The 14,304-nt window shown below is 40.3% G+C and overlaps 1 protein-coding gene across 1 annotated transcript in view; it reads right to left on the minus strand.

Annotated features, from left to right (window-relative positions):
- Positions 1-13,868, minus strand: part of RAB3GAP2 (RAB3 GTPase activating non-catalytic protein subunit 2) — a 60,437-nt gene extending 46,569 nt beyond the window's left edge. Inside the window, exons 1-3 of the mRNA XM_060754236.2 lie at positions 13,642-13,868; positions 2,314-2,378; positions 1,006-1,132 (exon numbers count right to left, since the gene is read on the minus strand). Coding sequence (XP_060610219.2) covers positions 1,006-1,132; positions 2,314-2,378; positions 13,642-13,741 — 292 coding nt within the window. The 5' untranslated portion in view covers positions 13,742-13,868. The remainder of the gene's footprint in view (positions 1-1,005; positions 1,133-2,313; positions 2,379-13,641) is intronic.
- Positions 13,869-14,304: the final 436 nt, after the last annotated feature.

The raw sequence follows: 14,304 nt of genomic DNA on the forward strand, positions 1-14,304 counted from the left end.
GCCTTCTAATCTTTAAAATGTCTTAGGATTGCAGAGTCAGAACTTTAGGTTCAAAAAGATTTATTAAAGTAAAAAAAGAAATACATTCTTGATAGAAAAGTCTTGGAACTAACTAGCTTAATCTCATCTTATTATTTATTATTTATTTTATTTAAAACTTTTATATATCCCGATCTTCTCTACCTCCATAGAGGGACTCAGACTGGCTGATAGCAAAAATTCAATGCTAACACTAAAATCTAAAATATCATACATCCACATTAAAATTAACCAATACATATAGGATGAATTACATAACAGCCATTCACCAAGATAAAATCATGTCAACTCAGTCCGTATATTCAGTCCATATATTGTGGTCAGTAACTTTGGTCAATTGTCGGTCTCAGACATCATTCCGCAAAAGCTTCGTTCCACAGCCAAGTTTTCACTAGCTTCCTAAAGGTCAGGAGGGAGGGGGCAGATCTAATTTCATTCGGGAGGGAATTCCATAGCTGAGAAGCCACCACAGAAAAGGCCCTGCCTTTTACCTTCTAAATAAGGTAAAAGACAAAAGCTACATTTTGCCTACAGATAGGTAAAATGCGTCCTCACTGACAGAAAGCAAAGCAGAAGTAACAATGTTGAAGACTGCATGGCCTTCCCAGGGCAGTTTTAAACTTAAAAGGAAGTTCCCTCACAGAATTCCATTACTACGTCACCAAAAGGGAAGGAGACAGTGGCTAGCAGTAAAGACAAAGAGAAAGCCCTTTAGGAAACACGCATATGAATTTGGGGGAAGCGAATCCCTGAGCTTGGCCCTGCCTCTAGGCTAGCTACTCATTGAGGACTGGAAACTTGAGGACACAAAGATTTGTGCAGTCCAGGGATGAAACCCAACAGCTTCAAACTCATTTTGAACATTATTTATGAATCCCAATGCAAATTATAAATGTTATCTGAAAACTGCTACTGACTTTCAAGGTATAGCAGCAAAACTAAAAAAAATGCATATAACATACTTACGCACAAAGAACACAGCTTTCTGCTCACGAGCAATTACCATGAGGTCATTTGTTGGTGATAAGGATAAGACGCAGTCCTGAAGCCAGGAATTTGCCTGTGTCTTGGCAGTTGATTCCTCTTCCTCCTCCTGCAGACATAATTTTTTTAAGTTATTAATTTGGGCAGGATGCAGTGATTAATAAATTCAATCCAACAGAAACAGGATTTCTCACTACAGTCTCCCATATCCTCCAAAACCTGATCCAGAGGGCAGGTTCCCCCCCCCCCCCCTAAGAGCTGCAGAAGGCAAGAGAAGACAGCATTAGATTTAGACCAATGTGCAAACATGTGGAACAAAGAATTTAATTTTTTCACATTGAAGTTAGTACTCATGGAAATAAAGTGTTACTAGCAACCACGAAGTACCATTAATATCAAGGCAAGTTATAAATAATTTACCACAATAAAATAAAGATAATCACACCAATAAAAGGAAAGAAAGCTCTATGATAACCAGAATGTAAACTAAATATGTGAACTAAATCTTCCAAATTTAATTATTAAAGGGGCACACTTCAACAGGTATTCAACAGATGGTTCACAATTTCTGAGAAACAATGCAATGACATCACTGAGAGGGGACATGATAGCCATGGTATTATCATCATCATCATTATTATATTCCGCTTTATTTCCCCAAGAGCAGATTACAACATACACAGATAGGCAAGCATTCAATGTCTTTAATACAGTGAAATAATAATGGCACGAATACAAAGAACAAAGGTAAAGGCTTTCCCTTTCATCTCCGGCATCTGGAGAGGGTACTTAACTCCAGCCACGGGGAGGTGCTCTTTTTCCATTTTTCAAGCTGAGGAGCATGTTGTCCATAGACACCTCCTGGTCACATTGTTGGCATGGTTGCATGGGAGCCTTTATTACCTTCATGCCAAAGCAGTACCTATTGATCTACTCACATTTGCATGTTTTCGAACTGCTAGGTTGGCAGAAGCTAGGGATAACAGCAGGAGCTCACCCCGACCTGCAGCTTTGAACTGCCAACCTTTAGGTCAGCAGATTCACCAGTCCAACAGTTCAACCCATTGTGCTATTTGACAGAATGTCATGTTGAGAAAGGGGATTGGTTTTTCCTTCTTCTCTGGAAGTTTTTAAGCAAAGGCTAGATAACCATCTATTGAGGATGCTTTGATCATATATTTCTGTATAGCAAAGGACTGGACTAGATGGCCTTTGTGGTGTCTTCCAACTCTATGATTCTATGATTTTATTATTCATTTATAAGAGAGATAATTAACAATGAATGCTTACGGGTTCTTGTGTTTCTGATTCGTCCCAGGCTCCCCAGCCATCTTCTTCCCAGTTTGATGCTTTACCTAGCATTAAAAAAAAGTTTGGTTTAGGAAAATTATAAATGTGATCTTTTTCTATGCTGAGATGAAATATTCCATTTATGTCCTCATAAACTATAGCAATATCTTCCATCTAGGAATGCATTACAATCCATGGTTCTCAACCTTTTTTTTTTTTTTGACCAGGGATCACTTGAACAGGGACCACTTTGACAAGGGACCACTCACTAGCATCAGTACCAAAAGGGTTATGAATTGGTTTTTTTATCAACTTTAGATTTGGTTTGGTTATTTTGGGGTACTGATTCAGAAAATTGCATTTGATAGACCATATCAGCTCTAGTTTCTGATACAGAACATATGCCATCCAGTAGTTGCCATCTGCTTACCCACAGAAAACCATATTTAATAATCTAGAGGTGAGGTGGTAGTAATAATGTTTTGTGGCTCGTCAGCCTCTTCTCTCCCAACATCCCCATTGCCTTGACACTATAAGAGGCTTTCGTGAGACCAGTTGCTCTTGTTGTTGCATAATTTTGAGGCAACGGTGTAGTAATGGTGAGGCTGTGGACCATATTTTTGTTCTTGCGGACCACTGGTGGTCTACAGACCACAGGTTGGAATCCACTGCATTACATCTTTTTAAAAAGACACTATCTGCAGCTAAAAACAAAGAAAAACTTCACTGGATGGCAAAGAACTGATGAGTAGCAAAAGTAAAAGGTGACCCTATGAATACAGCTGAACATTAAGAAAACAAAAATAATGACCACAGATGCTTTACATGTCTTTAAAGTAGACAACAAATATATTGAAATAGTTGCAGGTTTTCAATACCTTGGTTTAGTCATTAATCAAAATGGAGACTAGAAGCAAGTAATCAAAAGATTAGGACTTGGAAGGGGAGCTTTGAAAGACCGAAAACAGATTCTGAAACATAAAGTTGTATCATTGAATACTAAAATGAGAATGGACCGTTCTACTGTATTCCCCATTTCTAAGTATGGCTGTTAAAGCTGGACAGTGAAGAAAACTGTTAAGAAAAGAAACAAGTCTATGCCAGGAATTTTTCTCACTATTTTTAGAATAGCAAGTAACAAAGAAAGAGGTTTATCTGCTCCCCTAAAGGCCACTATGCATTTTTGTGGGCTATATTCTATTTACTTCATTGGCAGATGTGCACATCTGCTTTTGAATCCATGATGGCTTCCATATAAGCTTTTCGAACCATATTTAAGTACAGGGTGCTATGATCAAACACTATGACACACTCTATACAGATGCAAGATTTGTTGAAATCACTCAAATTAATAGTTTAATACACCAGAAGAGTATAAGTTGCCCGTGGACCACACATGGCTCTTGAACCACTGTTTTATGAATCCAGTTGCACCTCTGCTGCTGATCTGGAAGTGGAGCAGCCACACATCCGTACCAAAAAAATGGTAGCAAATTCTGTTTCTTTTTTTCTTTTTTTAAAATTCTTACTGTTGAGCTTGGCATCCTCAAACATTTATGGTGTAGGAGGATGTTCTGGCACTCCTCCAGCCTACTGCTAGCTCCCACAGTTGCTATCAAATTTCAGTGGCACCAGCAAATTCAGTGGTGACTGTTGTCATTAGTATAGCCTTCAACAGGAGTCAGATCCAAATCTGTAAAGTCAGTCTCCTCTTTAAATACAGAGTGGCCAAAATTATCTTCAGAATTTCAATTACATATACAATTGAAATGGTAAAGATAATTTTTGGGAACACCGTTGTCAATTTGTGGTCTCAGGACAACCAGTCTAGATTACTTTTCTGTAGCCTCCAGTCTCATGAAGTTAATGAAATGAAGATATTCTTAAATTATTCCCAGGTAGGTTTTTCAGGCTGTATGGCCATGTTCCAGTAGAATTCTTTCCTGACATTTCACCTGCATCGGAGGTTTGTTCAGAGGTCTGTTGGAAATTAGGCAAGTGGAGTGCATCTATATCTGTGGACTGTCCAGGGTGGGGGAAATGCAGGCAAATGTCAAGTAAGAATGCTACTAGAACATGGCCTTACAGCCCGAAAAACTCACAGCAGCCTAGTGATTTCGGCCATGAAAGTCTTCAACAACACATTCCCAGGAAAGTCTCAGAAGGCAGTATTGGATTACTTTATGTCTTTTATATTAATATAACAAAAAAATGTTTGTTCTCCTCTAGTTCTCCTCAGTGTTGAGTAGACACAAAATACCATTCCCTTAAAAAGCACTGACAAAAGGAATCCAAAACCAGAAAAGTAACCAAAAAATCAGAAATTACAATGGTACATAGTTTTATATAAATAAGAGGTAAAGGTAGTCCCCTGACATTAAGTCCAGTCATGTCTGACTCTGGGGTGTGGTGCTCATCTCCATTTCTAAGCCGAAGAGCCAGCATTGTCCGTAGACACCTCCAAGGTCATGTGGCCGGCATGACTACATGGAGCGCTGTTACCTTCCCGCCGGAGCGGTACCTTTTGATCTACTCACATTTGCATGTTTTCGAACTGCTAGGTTGGCAGAAGCTAGGGTTGACAGCGGAAGCTCACGCCGCTCCCCGGAATCGAACCTGCGACCTTTCGATCAACAAGCTCAGCAGCTCAGTGCTTTAACCCACTGCGCCACCGGGGGCTCCATTTTATATAAATAGTCTTCCCTAAATATTGTACAGTTTTCCATAAATATTGTGAACCATATAGACAAGTGTATGAATGTAAAAATATCTACCTCATTTAAAAAATAATAATTTAAAGTGAACTTAAGAACACGTAAAACACTTTGTTCATAACCACTGAAGAAGTTATCTATTATATCTATATATATTCATTTTTTAGAAGCAAAGGTCTTTGGACAAAATGTTTTTCACCAAGAGCATTTATTTCATTTCCCCTCCAAGTCATCTAGTTATATTAGCACCGTACGTGGCACCTGGGATTCCTGATACCCTTTCGTATTTTTCTTCCAACAATGTTATTGTGACAGTAGATAACAATGCTAGACCACATGGACAATAACCAGGCCAGTACAACTGCTCAGTCAGTTAGACCAAAGTAAAATTATTATGTCTATATATTTTTAACAAGAGTTCATTAGTGCTAGTAATGACTAAGCCATTTTATAGGTTAATACTGCTACTTTAAAAAGCTACCACAGACACATATATCTTTGTTATAAAACTGTCACGGTAGGCCAATTTATTGAACCAAAAAGCTCTCTACAGTCTGCAGGGAATGAGTCACTCATCCTTTTGTACATCATCATCAGAATTAATTTGATTATGTAGTTATTTCAGGCACCTCATAAACACCATGTTTACATGGATTAGTTTCTCATTGCCACTTATGACTCAAATCCAGCCATATCCTCCTGTACGCACAAGTTAACAAATCCAAACTAGAAATGTGTTATGGTAATTGTGTTTCATAGAATTATTATATCTATTCTTATAATGAAGTTCCAATTATTCTAAATAACAATAAGTAAAACACTGCAAATTCTGCAATGTAGTTAAATATATAATCTACTCCTAACTCTAAATATAATTAATTCATTTGTCTATCTATTAAAAAGAAACACGGGACATAAATTCAAAAAGCTTAAGTGGCCTACTAGATAATCATATTTTGATTTTAAATTTTCTACACATGTGCAATAAAATCAATTGTAGTTTGAATGTTAATTAGAACATTTTGGAAGCTGGTTAGATTCCCCTAAACAACCAAATAATGAGAAAAATTAACAAAATCAAATTTAAGCAGATCCTTATGTTTAATTACGGCTTATTTTTCTTTCTTTTTAAAAAAAATCTTTTATTTGAGATTTTCATTTAAAAATAATACAAAGCAACAATAGTAAGGAGCAAACTAAAGAGGAAAAATAATGATAATATTATAATATATATAATTTATATCAGAAAACAACCAAATAATGAGAAAAATTTCCAAAATCAAATTTAAGCAGATCCTTATGTTTAATCACTGCTTATTTTTCTGAGTGAGAAGATGTAGTTGCTCAAATTATTTTTGATCTCATCCTAAATGAGATGATTTTCCAATACCTGCTAACACTAATTCCTATAGGAATACACCCAAGCTTTCACTGCAATTAGCATGAAGCCTGCTCTAGAAGCATCCTTTTGCTCCTTTTGCAGCTAGAAATATTAAATAGTTAATTTTAAAGGTTTATTCTGTTGATGACTCTTTATTATAATTGTAAATCTTCACTATAATATTTCAAATGGAAAATCTTAAACCCAACTGTTAAGGTTTTTTTTAAGGCACACTTTTTCAATTGCCCTTTCCCATTTGCATCTGACATTCAAGCAAGACTCCTTGAGTGAGAAATAATCAATTTGGTTTTCAGTTCTATTCTTAAGTAACAAATTGCTTCATAGATAGATAGACATCTTGGATTGCATTTTGTGTGTGAGTATTGGAGCTGAGTTGATAAGTTAAGAGGCATTGCTGATGCTCTTGGAACTCACAATTTGAAACAAGGTGGGAAGGGATCCCTCTGGAATTCAGGCCAATTCTTTCAATAGGAAGTTTCATCAGAAATTTCCTCTGTTGTGAAATCTCAATGATATAAGGTTCTTCCCTTGAACACCCAATCGGAATAAGTATTGCCATTTTTATTCTTGATTGTGTGTCTTCAAGCCACTTCTGAATTATAATAACCCTAAAACGGATAAAAGGGATTTTCTTGATAGAATTTGTCCAAAGGGAGTTTGCCTTTGCCTTTGCCTGAGACTGAGAAATATGACTTGTTCAAGGTCAACTGTTTTCAAGGTTGAGTGAGGAGTCAAACTCTGGTCTCCCAATGTCCAGCACTCAAAGTGCTACACCATAGTGATTTTCACTGGCAAATTTAAACAAGACTTTTTATCAAAGTATGTAGGTGTCTAACAATTTTATCAAATTTGAAACTGCATTGCTTGTTATGCTGTTTAATGTCTTAGGTTGCATCACACTGTAGCATTAATGCAGTTTGACATCAGTTTAACTGCCATTGCTCAATGCTATGAAACAATGCGAGCTGCAATTTTACAAGGTCTTCAGTTTTCTCTGCCAATAATATTTGTGTCTCACCATTTTACACCTCCCACAATTACATACCACTGAGTCACTGCTGTTAAAGTGGTGTCAAACTGCATTTAAACCTATAGAAAGACAGGAACTTTGTCTCAGACATGACCTTCCTACCTTCATTGTATATGCTTACTCAGTTCTTATCAGTTTTCTTGTGTTGAGAACTTAATTGTGCAAATGCTTTCAGCTTCAGAAAAATAATAAGGTCACCTTAGGGCCACCATGCATCAGAAATGACTTGAAGACATACAACAACCACCACCACTACCAATGCAATTCAATCAAATCTCAACAACTCAGTAAGCAAGCTCAGAACTCTAATATTAAGTCACATATTGTCAGCACGGTTAGAAATATTAATGAGTTGCAATTTCTTTCCTGTGAACTTTCAGGCAGGTGTCAGAGAGATAGAGAAAGTCAATCCACTTTCTAGGCACTACCTAACCCCTACCATAATTATTTGGCCTAACTACTGCCATGAAGTAAAGAACTGGAGTCTCAAATTCTAAAAGACACATACATTTCAACTAAATATGTTTTAAATAAAATCCAGTTGTTAATTACTTCTGAGAGAAGCAGGACACGATCAATTCAGTGATGGACATTTTGGCCATGGTTGACCAGTGCATTTGGTATCATCTGAGAGGATATCAAGTGCCTATGGACTTTGGTTTGATAACTTGTTTCTTTCTTCTTTTCTATAGCTATATATTTTCATTAGTTTTTGAGAACTTCAATTAAAAAAGAGAATAAAATATGAAAATATATTTAGGTGCTGTATAAGAGATCAGTTTTGCATATTACATCTGTTTGTAATATTTCAATGTAACTGAATTTAGATAACTGAAGCAAAACCAACTTGGAGGATACCAACTTTGAATTTAAAAAAAATCTTAATACAGATTGAGCATCCCTTTTCCAATTCCAAAATACTGACCTCCAAAATCTTAAACTGTCAACATGGGTGGCTGAGAAAGCAACACTTTCACTTTCTGATGGCTCAAAGTTTGTTTCATGAACAAAAATATTACAAAATATTGTATATAAAATTATCTTCTGGCTCTGTATGTAGGACATATATGTAACATAAATGATTTTCATGTTCAGACTTGGGTTCAGTTTCCAAAATTCCTATATATACATACTCAAATATTCCATAATACAAAAAAAAAAACCCAACTCCAAACTTAAAACACTTCTGGTCTCAAGCATGATGGATGAGGGATAGACAACATGTACCGTCTGGCTATGTGTATGAGGTGCATATGAAACATACCCAGCCAATTGAAAGCATTAAACTCATGTCCTGTGTTTTGGTCTCTGTCCTGTGTGATTAATATGTATTTTACAGAAATGTTTTCATATGTATCTTTTATGGAAATGCATTTTAATATGTGTGTTTGTAGAATTTTTATAGTATTTGTATGTTTTTGACTGTGCTGTGATCCGCCTCTAGTTGTGAGGAGAGACGGGTAAGAATTATTATTATCTCTGTATGTATGTGTGTGTATGTGCACGTGTGTATATGCAAATATCAAAATATTTACATAAATGATCCAAAATCTCAAAACAATCCAAAATGCAAACATTTTCTGGTCCCATACATTTCAGAACAGGGATATTCAACTGAACCATCATGCCCTTTGTACAAGGTATATACGTAACATAAATAAATTTAGTGTTCAGACTTGGGTCCCATCTCCATTATACATATATACAAACAATCCAAAAACCTTCTGGTCATGGGCATTTCAGATAAGGGAAGCTTAACCTGTACCTCACACCTAATTACTGACCTGGAGTCAATGGGAAAAACGAATAGGGTGACTGCAGTATGACACCACTTTAAACTGCCATGGTTGAATGCGATGGAACCACAGGAGTTGGTAGTTTTACAAGCTTTTTAGCCTTCTCTGCCAAAGATTGCTGGTGCTTCAACAAACTTCATACTGCTTGCTCCATCAATGTTTAATATTTACACAAATGATCAGCCACTGCCAGAAGGGACAGAGAGTTTCATCTATGCTGACGATTGTGCCATCACCATCCAAGCAGGGAACTTAGAGATGGTGGAACAGAAGCTCTCTGAAGCTTTAGGTGATCTTACTGCTTATTATAGGGAAAAACAGCTGATTCCAAATACATCTAAAATGCAGATGTGTGCTTTTCAACTTAAGAACAGACAAACATCTCAAGTTCTGAGGATTACCTGGGAAGGAATCCCACTGGAGCATTGCAGAACACCAAAATACCTGGGAGTCACCTGGACCATGCTCTGATTTACAAGCACTGCTTCATTATCAAGCAAAAAGTGGGTGCTAGAAATAATATGATACAAAAGCTGACTGACACAACCTGGGGATCGCAACCAGATGCAGTGAAGACACCTGCCCTTGCCTGGGCCTCAAAGTGGAGTGTGGAGAAGAGCAAACAATACTGCTACAATACAGTCTGAGCCCTGCCACATGCACAATGGATGACCTTCTCACAGTGACACCAGACATTTTGTATACAGTAATGCCAAGTTTTTAAACTTTGGGTTGTTGTAGGTTTTTCAGGCTATATGACCATATGAAGCATTTTCTCCTGACATTTTGCCTGTTGGAAACTAGGAAAATTGGGTTTATTATATATCTGTGGTTCTTTCTTCCACCCTGGACTTTCCACAGATATGTTGTTCATTCGTTCAGTCGCTTCCGACTCTTCGTGACTTCATGAACCAGCCCATGCCAGAGCTCCCTGTCAGCCGTCACCACCCCCAGTTCCTTCAAGGTCAAGCCGGTCACTTCAATGATGCCATCCATCCATCTTGCCCTTGGTTGTCCCCTCTTCCTTTTTCCTTCCATTTTCCCCAGCATGATTGTCTTCTCTAAACTTTCCTGTCTTTTCATTATGTGGCCAAAGTACTTCATCTTTGCCTCTACTATCCTTCCCTCCAGTGAGCAGTCAGGCTTTATTTCTTGAAGTATGGACTGGTTGGATCTTCTGGCGGTCCAAGGCACTCTCAGAACTTTCCTCCAACACCACAGTTCAAAAGCATCAATCTTCCTTCGCTCAGCCATCCCTATCATCCAGCTCCCATATCCACATGTGACTACGGGGAATACCATTGCTTTTACTATGCAGATCATAGAATCATAGAATCAAAGAGTTGGAAGAGACCTCATGGGCCATCCAGTCCAACCCCCTGCCAAGAAGCAGGAATATTGCATTCAAATCACCCCTGACAAATGGCCATCCAGCCTCTGCTTAAAAGCTTCCAAAGAAGGAGCCTCCACCACACTCCGGGGCAGAGAGTTCCACTGCTGAACGGCTCTCACAGTCAGGAAGTTCTTTGTTGCCAATGTGATGTCTCTATACTCTTCACTATTTTATTGAGATTGGTCATTGCTCTCCTCCCAAGAAGTAAGCGTCTTCTGATTTCCTGGCTGGAGTCTGCATCTTTGCACCTAGAAATAATCTTTGCACCTAGAAATACAAAGTCTGTCACTGCCTCCACATCTTCTCCCACTCTTTGCCAATTATCAATCATTGTTGCCATAATCTTGGGGTTTTTTATGTTCAGCTGCAACCCAGCTTTTACACTTTCTTCTTTCACCTTGATTAGAAGGCTCCTCAGCTCCTCCTCGCTTTCGGCCATCAAAGTGGTATCATCTGCATATCTAAGAGTGCTGTCGCACGCTGGGCCTGTGCATAAAACTGTAGACAGGACATAAATTCTGTGTGCCCAACGGAACGCCGGGGCAGCCTCAGATTAAAGGCCTTTGGATTTCCTTAAGATTGCTTAAAGGTTCAACAAAGTTCTTTATTAATGAAAACAAACAGGTACTTTAAGGCTTTCTTAACAGTCTATTGGCTCTCTCTCAATCTTGTCCAGAGGGAACAGGCACTATCTTCATAACTGTAACTAATGGGGAAATCCTTAATTTCTAATCTGGGCAGTCTGTCTTTGCCTCTGATGGCGTGGAGCCCCTACACCCGGTACCAACTGCTTCCTGCTGCCGCGAGTGACCCTTACCAAGCAGAGCTTTGTAGACCTCCAGGGGGAAAAGGAGTTCAGGTTTCAGTGATGGCTGGCTGGAGTCCCTCAGCAAAGAAACTGTAAGGCTGTATATTTTCCGGCCAAGCTGTGGGGCTGTATCTCCCCAGCCAAGCCATAGAAGACGAAGCTTTCTACAGGAGCTCTTGGTATTATGTCCTGCATGAAAGGCTTCTCTGTGTGGACTGAACCCAAACTGGCTCCTATTCCCTCCAAAACCCAAAGGGGGGGGGGACCAGGGAACCTGACTATAATTGACAGGTGGCTTGCCCTATGATTGCAGCCAAAAGAAGCCACCTATCTGCAGAGTCCCTGAAAGTTAGGACTACAACAAACATTCAATGCAAAGCAAAAAAAATAGGAGCTCCTGGTACAGCTGTACCTGCACACTAAGGTTGTTAATGTTTCTTCCAGCAATTTTTACCCCAGCCTTGCATTCGTCAAGCCCCGCACATCGCATGATGTGTTCTGCATAAAAGTTAAATATGTTGGGTGAGAGTCTACAACCCTGCCGCACGCCTTTCCTAATCTAGAACCAGTATATTGTTCTATGGTCAGTTCTTACTGTTGCTACTGTTACCACAGATATGTTGTTGTTGTTCATTCGTTCAGTTGTCTCTGACTCTTCGTGACCTCATGGACCAGCCCACGCCAGAGCTCCCTGTCGGCCGTCACCACCCCCAGGCTCCTTCAAGGTCATTCCAGTCACTTCAAGGATGCCATCCATCCATCTTGCCCTTGGTCGGCCCCTCTTCCTTTTGCCTTCTACTTTCCCCAGCAGAATTGTCTTCTCTAGGCTTTGCTGTCTCCTCATGATGTGGCCAAAGCACTTCAACTTTGTCTCTAGTATCCTTCCCTCCAATGAGCAGTCGGACTTTATTTCCTGGAGGATGGACTGGTTGGATCTTCTCGCAGTCCAAGGCACTCTCAGAACTTTCCTCCAGCACCACAGTTCAAAAGCATCGATCTTCCTTCGCTCAGCCTTCCCTAAGGTCGAACTCTCACATCCGTAGGTTACTAGAGGGAATACCATGGCTTTGACTAGGCGGATCTTTGTTGCCAGTCTGATGTCTCTACTCTTTACTATTTTATCAAGATTGGACATTGCTCTCCTCCCAAGAAGGAGGTGTCTTCTGATTTCCTGGCCACAGTCTGCATCTGCAGTAATCTTTGCACCTAGAAATGCAAAGTCTGTCACAGCCTCCACATTTTCTCCCTCTGTTTTCCAGTTGTCAATCATTCTTGTTGCCATAATCTTGGAATACCATGGCTTTGATATATAAACAGATATATAAACCCAGTTTTCCTCGTTTCCAACAGACCTCACAACCTCTGCTATAGATGCAGGCAAAACGTCAGTAGAGAATGCTTCTAGAACATGGCCATATAACCTGAAAAACCTACAACAACCCAGTGTTTCCAGCCAGGAGAGCTTTCGACAATACTTTTTAAACTTTGTTTGTGGTTTTATTAACTTTCTTTGCAGCTTTTTTTAATATGGCCATCCTGAGCATGGGCATTGCTCAGGAAAGTTACTTCTTCAACAAAAGTACCGTTCCAAAATAGTCATGTGATGGGAGATTCTGGGAGCTGTAATCCAAATAAGATAACTTTCCCAAGTTCTGATCATATGGCCAAACTACAAGAGAGGAGATTCCATCTGAACATGAGGAAGACCTTCCTGACTGTGAGAGCCGTTCCGCAGTGGAACTCTCTGCCCCAGAGTGTGGTGGAGGCTCCTTCTTTGGAAGCTTTTAAACAGAGACCGGATGGCCATTTGTCAGGGGTGATTTGAATGTAATATTCCTGCTTCTTAGCAGGGGGTTGGACTGGATAGCCTATGAGGTCTCTTCCAACTCTTTGATTCTATGATTCTATGAAAATACATTATAACTGTATTCTCAATTCCCTTCTGACACAGTAAATCAATACCAAACTTCAAAGCCAACCATTCCATAGCACTGGGCCCTGGCAGTTAAAGAGATGACAAACTGCCTTAAGTTGTAGGTACAGGAATACAGGGGACATCCGGGCTCCTTACTGCAGTCACCAGACTCCCATATGGAGGCTCCTTCTGGCTGGCAGGCCTTGAAGGCTGTGGCTTTGAGTATGCCAGTGGTGGCCTCTTATAAGCACCCAACCTCTCCCAACTCACCGCCTCCTTCCTTGCCAACCGGGCGGAGGTGCGAGCAGAGGAAGTCCCTCGCCGACTCCAGGTCCTGGAAGGTGCAGAAAGGCACCAGCGCGCACGCCATCCGCGCCCCTCGCTTGCTTGCCCCGCTTGCCTGACAACAACCACGACCTCGCCTCAGCTTTTCTCGCTTTGCCTGCCAACCCGCCCACCCGGAAGCTGTCGGCGTCTCAGCCGAGGCTACTGCGCAGGCGCGGCCCAAGAGGCGGCCCAGGAAAGGGAGGAGAGAGAGAGAGCCTGTCCCGAAGGAGACCCTGAGCGGCAGAGGCGCACTTCTGGTCACGTGGCCTTCAGAGGGAGGGGGAGCTTTAAGGGCGCGTGCGGGACGCGCTCTCCCTCCATGAGGAATGGAGGCAAGGCGTATTTGCACCGCCTTAAAGCAGGCCTAGGCAAACTTGGGCCCTCCAGGGGTTGTTAGGAATTGTGGGAGTTGAAGTCCAAAACCCCTGGAGGGCCCAAGTTTGCCTAGGCCTGCCTTAAAGAGTTCAAGGTTTTCCTAGGCGTTAATGCAAGTTTGGCACCACTTAAAACTGTCATGGCTCAATGCCAAGGAATCCTGGGAGTGGTAGTTTTACCCGTCCTCTGCCAAAACAGTGCATCTGCCCCCACTAAACTACAAATCCCAGA

Source organism: Anolis sagrei, chromosome 1 (assembly GCF_037176765.1).
Source record: "Anolis sagrei isolate rAnoSag1 chromosome 1, rAnoSag1.mat, whole genome shotgun sequence".
In the NCBI taxonomy this organism is placed as follows: domain Eukaryota; kingdom Metazoa; phylum Chordata; class Lepidosauria; order Squamata; family Dactyloidae; genus Anolis; species Anolis sagrei.